General features: G+C 34.2%; 1 protein-coding gene across 1 annotated transcript in view; it reads left to right on the top strand.

Moving 5' to 3' along the window:
- The first annotated feature begins 4804 nt into the window (after positions 1–4804).
- The window catches only part of LOC106111006 (proteasome subunit beta type-6), a 1535-nt gene continuing 194 nt past the window's right edge, over positions 4805–6145 (top strand). The window contains exons 1-4 of the mRNA XM_013292974.1: positions 4805–4905; positions 5039–5307; positions 5458–5592; positions 6038–6143. Of these exons, the coding sequence (XP_013148428.1) occupies positions 5043–5307; positions 5458–5592; positions 6038–6143 (506 nt within the window). The 5' untranslated portion in view covers positions 4805–4905; positions 5039–5042. The remainder of the gene's footprint in view (positions 4906–5038; positions 5308–5457; positions 5593–6037; positions 6144–6145) is intronic.

Genomic DNA, 6145 nt, shown 5'->3' with positions numbered 1-6145 from the left:
CTTTGTAATACTTTTTCGACTCCAGCTCCACAATACGAAATAATCTCCAAAAAGTGACCCCAAAAGAGTACTTGGAATTGTGTCGGTGAATGGCGACCGACAACGTTCGAGCTTGTTGGAAAAAAAATTAAATCGCGCATTTATCGGGGATTTTCTATGTATCGGGTTATACAGGATGATTTTATTACATTCGTTTAATAGATCTCTACATTAGATTTAACCCCTAAGTTTGATCGCTTGAAAATATATAGCCTAAAACGTGTCGTAAGTGTAGGGCTTTTTATTAAAAAAATATGCTGTGATTGCTGACATCCTACGCCATGAAGTAGTGTGTGTTCACGCTTTATTATATTAGTATAAATTAAACTTGATTATTACTTTTTCAAATCTATAATTAGATCGCCGAAAAACTCGCAAACAAAATACATTTCTGTAAACTTGTAGATGTTTGAACTAACGCTTATGTAAAACATTTGTTTGTACAACTGTAGTTTTGTAGTGAGTAGGCGTGGAAATTTCCACTCATTTCTTTACATACTTTTAAAAACATGTTTTTATTTGCATTGATAAATGAAAAAGGCGACGTAATACAAGATCTATAATCTATATTCTGCAGATATACAGCGTACGAATTTTAAGTCAAAACTGTTATTCGTCTAAAGCTTTGTACTTAAAAAAAATTAAAGTCTGGTAAAGAAATCCATCAAATAAAACTGTCTACGTATAAAAAGCGACTGTTGCTATAAATATAGTTACTTCCTCAAACGGTTCGAAACGCAAAATCTTTTATCCCTATACTATATCTAAACATTTCATGTTGAATGAAACTTAAACATAGTATCACTTTTAACACAGGGTTTAAGCTAAATTGATACATTAAAATAATCAGGATCATCCTGTACAGTGTACAATATGGTCGCTGGCCCACTCCTCAGCAGCTTGTCCCGTCGGCACGCAAAGGATGGACATGCGCCGGCCACCGCGTGACACACCTGCGCTACAAAAAAACACCCCCGCAAATATATTTATTCCATCTTTTTATATAATACATAATAGATTCGTATAGAGGACTGTCTGTAGTCAACACGGCGAATGTGATTATTTCGTTAGTACATTTTAACCCCATGTCCATGAAGGTTTAATTATCAAAACTCTCTGGTTTGTGTTTCTCTATACTCGTAATCTTGTCTTACTAATATTATAAATGCAAAAGTTTAGATGGATGTATGGATGTTTGTTAGAGTTTGTAGACTAAACGGCTAAACAGATCTCGATGAAATTTCGCATATATGTAAATAATAGTCTAGAAAAAACATAGACTACTCAATTTTTTTTTTAATACCACTCGGAGGGGGTCGCGGCCTCAGCTAGTATTAAGATTAAGAAGAAAGATTTTTATTTTTGTATTATTGTATATATTGTAATAACTCAAAAACTACTGGGCCGATTTTAAATTCTTGCACGATTAAAAAGCTACGTAACCACTGAGGAACTTCGGCAAATGTTTACTTTTTTTTTATTCCACGCGGACGAAATCGCGAGCACAGTGTTATAAATGGAAGCTCCAATTGACTTAACTGAGACCTATCTTACAATGTATTTAAATAATAAAACGTTTTATCTGATTAAATGCTAAAACATAAATTCTTACGTATTAAAAGTTCTGTGTAGTGAAATATTAGTAGCAACTTTTTAAGAAAGAGAAAGTATCAAATATTGCAAACATGGCGTCCGAGAGACAACGTTAGAGAACTGCCAACGCAAGCTGGATCAATATCGCTCGCCGTTTCATCAAGTCGATGGGAAAAAAGAGGAGAAAAAATACATAACTTTTTAGGGTCCGCCTCCCCTGCGGTCCCCTGTCGCCCCCTGCTGCCCATCCCCTTGCCCGGCGTAGCCCGCGCCAACGACGTAAAAAAATAATACAAAAATCCGAGCAAAGCGCTTCGGCGCGTGGCTACAATACAATACTCCTCTATAAAATATCGTATCAAATTTATATAATGGGAAGTACCTTTGTTGGCACGGGGAAGATGTGAAAAAAACTCCTTTGATTAAACTGTGAATGAATGCCGGAATAAGGGTCACTACAGACTAAGTAACTTATGTTCATATTGAACATGTTTTTAATTTTTGTAATCATAGTAATGTTGAATACTTAAAATATACATAATTTTTTACTACAACGTCTGAAAATCTATTATCGAGATATTGACATATGCGAACTTATTAATTTAAAGCATTTCCTCAGTATTGAAGAAAACTACAAAAATAACACTACAGTTAGGTTTTCCGAACATTTCATAACTGTGAAGTCTTTGAAGTGTGTTAAACACTTGAAAGGTTAAATTAAAACCGCCTGCATTGACATACCTTTATGAAAGAGAAAAATTTATTGGGAAATATTTATTGAAACGTTATAGTAAGACCGAAATGTTACTAATCTTGCTTCTAAATCATATTATATTGTAATTGACAAAGTTTATGTTTGTTACTTTGTATTTCCAGAACGTCTAAAGTGTACAGATGTAGAACATAGGCTACTATTCTTTTTTATTTCCGGGCGGACGGAATCGCGGGCGGTAACTAGTCATACTAATATTTTTAATGCGAAAGTTTGGATGGATGGATGTTTGTTAGAGTTTGCAGCCTAAACTGTTGAACAGTTTTCGATGAAGGTATTGATGTAGAGGATAGTCTGGAAGAAAACATACGCTACTGACTTTGTTTTTTTTTTATTCCACGCGGCTGGAGTCGCGGCCGAAAGCTAGTTAGGTTATAACTGTAACATGCTAACATATTACCTGCTTCAATTAGTTATTAAAGCAGTTAGATTGGCATAGTAATACGATGTCACTATGATGACAAAAGCTTCTAAACAGTGTTTTAAAAAAAGTAGCAAAATATAACGTCGAAGATAGTGACGGACAGATGCCATCTAACGAGCATCGCGAGGTCACTTAGGGTGAACTGAACCAACGGAAGCTGCTGTGACAAAGGCTCTAGTCGAATGGCGACTTAAAATACTTTGTAATATCGAAAAAAATATCAACATCTGGCTATTGTCTAGGTCCGCGGGGGAGTCGACGGAATAAAATAAATAGACGACAATGCGCTGCCACCGCACGCGTCATTATTCAAGTGCGATTGACAGCCACTTCCATAGCCCGGGTATAATAATACGCCTACTTACTGCAGAGGTGCACGGTAACAATTCATTTTGATACTTGAAGTTACAACTAACCTTAAAACACCAATGCCTGAAAATTAGGAAATCAATCAATTTGAATACAAGTAGAAAATTCAGGCTTCAAAATACATTAAAAATTGGCGATAAATCTTATTTGCTTAATCGTGAACACAAAACAGAAAACGCAATTAGAATTCCTGAATTTAGGTAACCTATAAGTAAGGTACCTTGCATTTAGTTAGTTAATCAAATCATGATTTTATTTTTAAGAATTTATATAAAATAAATATCACTAAGTATCAAGATGAAGAAATAAACTTCTTTATCATCTAAGGATTTTTTAAGAAGCGTATGCGTGTGTCCTGTCATCCCTTCACATTGAAAAGCGGTGGCGAATCGCAAAGTTCATGAATAAATATAAATTCGATATTCCTTTGGAATATAAATGTCGAATAAAAAGGTGATTTATCAAAAACTGCTGCCCATTCATACGGAATGTTCTTTTATAACATTTAAATAAACATCGTTTTTGGGACGACGTACAAAATGGCGCGTAACAAATTGTAGTTTTTTTTGTAAACTGGCGTATTTGGTGGGACAAGGAGTTCTAATGAGTGGCGAACACCCACACTATGATGATGCAGCATTTCCTTTCACATTTCAACAATGTTTGCCAAAACCAAATAGGAAAAGGTACATTTGGCAACGACGATTAGAAATATTTTTAAAAAGCCCATAAAGAATAATTCGTTGCTCTTTAAGATTAGTAGTAATTTAGTTGGGAAGTGCGGTCACGCAGATATATTACAAATGTTTTAAAAAGCTTCTAATATTTTAATTGGAATCGCGACGCAATATGCTTTTTCTTAAATGATTGAGAGATGTATAACACAAAGGGAGCGTACAGATGAGAGAAGTTTTAAAAGAGAAAAAGGTATGATGTAGTGTAGGTATTCGTCATAATCAAGAGAATTTTTAAGTTGGTTGCACCTTCTTAAAATAAATAGCAATGTGATTTTACAACAGGCACATTGAGACCGAAGATAGTCATTTGGAAAAAGCATGATTTAGTTACTGAAGAAATAAACATTTAATAGTAGAAATTACACTTCTGAACCTCAATAAAACGACATATAAGGTACCGTTTATAGAAGAAATAATGGCCATATTTTTACCTAAAGAGAAAAAGATAAAACGTTTTTAATTAAGTGTAAATATAATAGCTGAGTGTATCACAATTGTTATAGGATAGTCTATAATTACAGTTTTTGTATTTAATGAAAAATACTAAATATGCTAAATTACAACTATATGAACAAACAAAAAGCCTTTGCCCACCCTGTGCCACACAAAAAAAAAAGACATAGTGTTGCTAGAAATGGTAACAATTTACAATTTAGTAAAAAATAGTGTTTTACAGTAACCTCGATATGTAAAACTTCATGATTTCGGTCATTTATTATATTTCTGTACATTATAGACATAGATTTATATAATATCCACATGTTTTTAATAACTAGTGCAAATAACTACAAAAGTTATTTCTTTCATAATCCATAATTTATTTTTTGAGTAATATTAAAAATTAAGTCTGGCAACATCAAAAGTGTCATCGTTGACATTGACAGCATGATAGCATTTTACCGCAACTAAAAAACCAAATCGTGACTTTCAAGTTTTAATTTCCAAAACATTTAAATTGTAACCCATCTAATGTAAGTAAATTTTTCATAAATCTTTACAAAATTATCCAGTTAATTGATAAAATACTTATAGTAACAAATATTACATTGATAGCCAAGCAAAATAACAATGAACCGTTAAAGTTAACAAAACATATAATTCCAGTGAAATGGCGGCTTCAGTGATCAACACTTACGCCGATCCTTGCATACCAGAATGGATGAACGCGCCCCACAGCACGGGCACCTCGATCATGGCTTGCGAGTTCGACGGCGGCGTTGTGATCGGTGCGGACTCCCGAACGACCACGGGCGCCTACATCGCTAACAGAGTAACCGACAAACTAACAAAAATTACTGATCACATATATTGCTGTCGTTCGGGCTCTGCTGCCGACACTCAAGCGATCGCAGACATTGTTACCTACCATCTTAGTAAGTTGCACATTTTAAAACATTTTTTTTTACTTTTATAATACTAGACTTTTCAGTCTGTATAATCATTTTACTTGATGCTGTCTTAAATTGTCAATTAGAACAATATTTATGTAACGCATGTAGTTTAGATAGCTGTTTTTCTTGTAGACTTTCATAAAATGGAGTTGGGAGAGCCTCCTCTAGTGCAAACTGCTGCCGCAATCTTCCGTGAGCTCTGCTACAACTACAGGGACTCCTTAGTCGCTGGTATCTTAGTAGCCGGTTGGGACAAGAAGGAAGGAGGTATATTTTAACTGTATATAAACAAATTAAAATATCATTACTTTGTATAAAAACATTCCCATTCAGTGTTTAGTTTGTGAAGGTAAAACATCACAAATGGTAATAATTACAAACAAAGCTTTCATATATTGAAAAATCTTGAATTCTACATTATTTTATCATAAGGTGACAAATAATAAAGTTGTCACTTGAATTCACAAAAATAGCAAAGTGACTACTTAGGCAATATTCATTCAAAATTATAGTTGCATTACCTACCTGAACAGATGTAGATAACGCATAGAAAAAAAAATTTTGCCTTCCTAGGTCTCCTGACTAATCTACTTTGGCGTCCCATCCTTTTCTTATAAGAAAAAGTTGGTATAGGAGACTAAAATTAGACCCCACACATTTATTGTATGTTTACAAATCTTAGAAAACGTCTAACTCATAATTTCTTATTCAGGTCAAATCTACTGTGTCCCTATTGGAGGCATGGTGCAACGGCAAGCAGTGTCTATTGGTGGGTCTGGTTCTTCATATGTGTATGGTTACGTTGACGCTAACTTCAAGC

This window comes from Papilio polytes, unplaced genomic scaffold (assembly GCF_000836215.1).
Source record: "Papilio polytes unplaced genomic scaffold, Ppol_1.0 DF824180.1, whole genome shotgun sequence".
NCBI classification, from domain to species: Eukaryota; Metazoa; Arthropoda; class Insecta; order Lepidoptera; family Papilionidae; genus Papilio; species Papilio polytes.
Note: the sequence above shows the minus strand (reverse complement) of the source record. Positions and strands in the feature narration are given on the sequence as shown.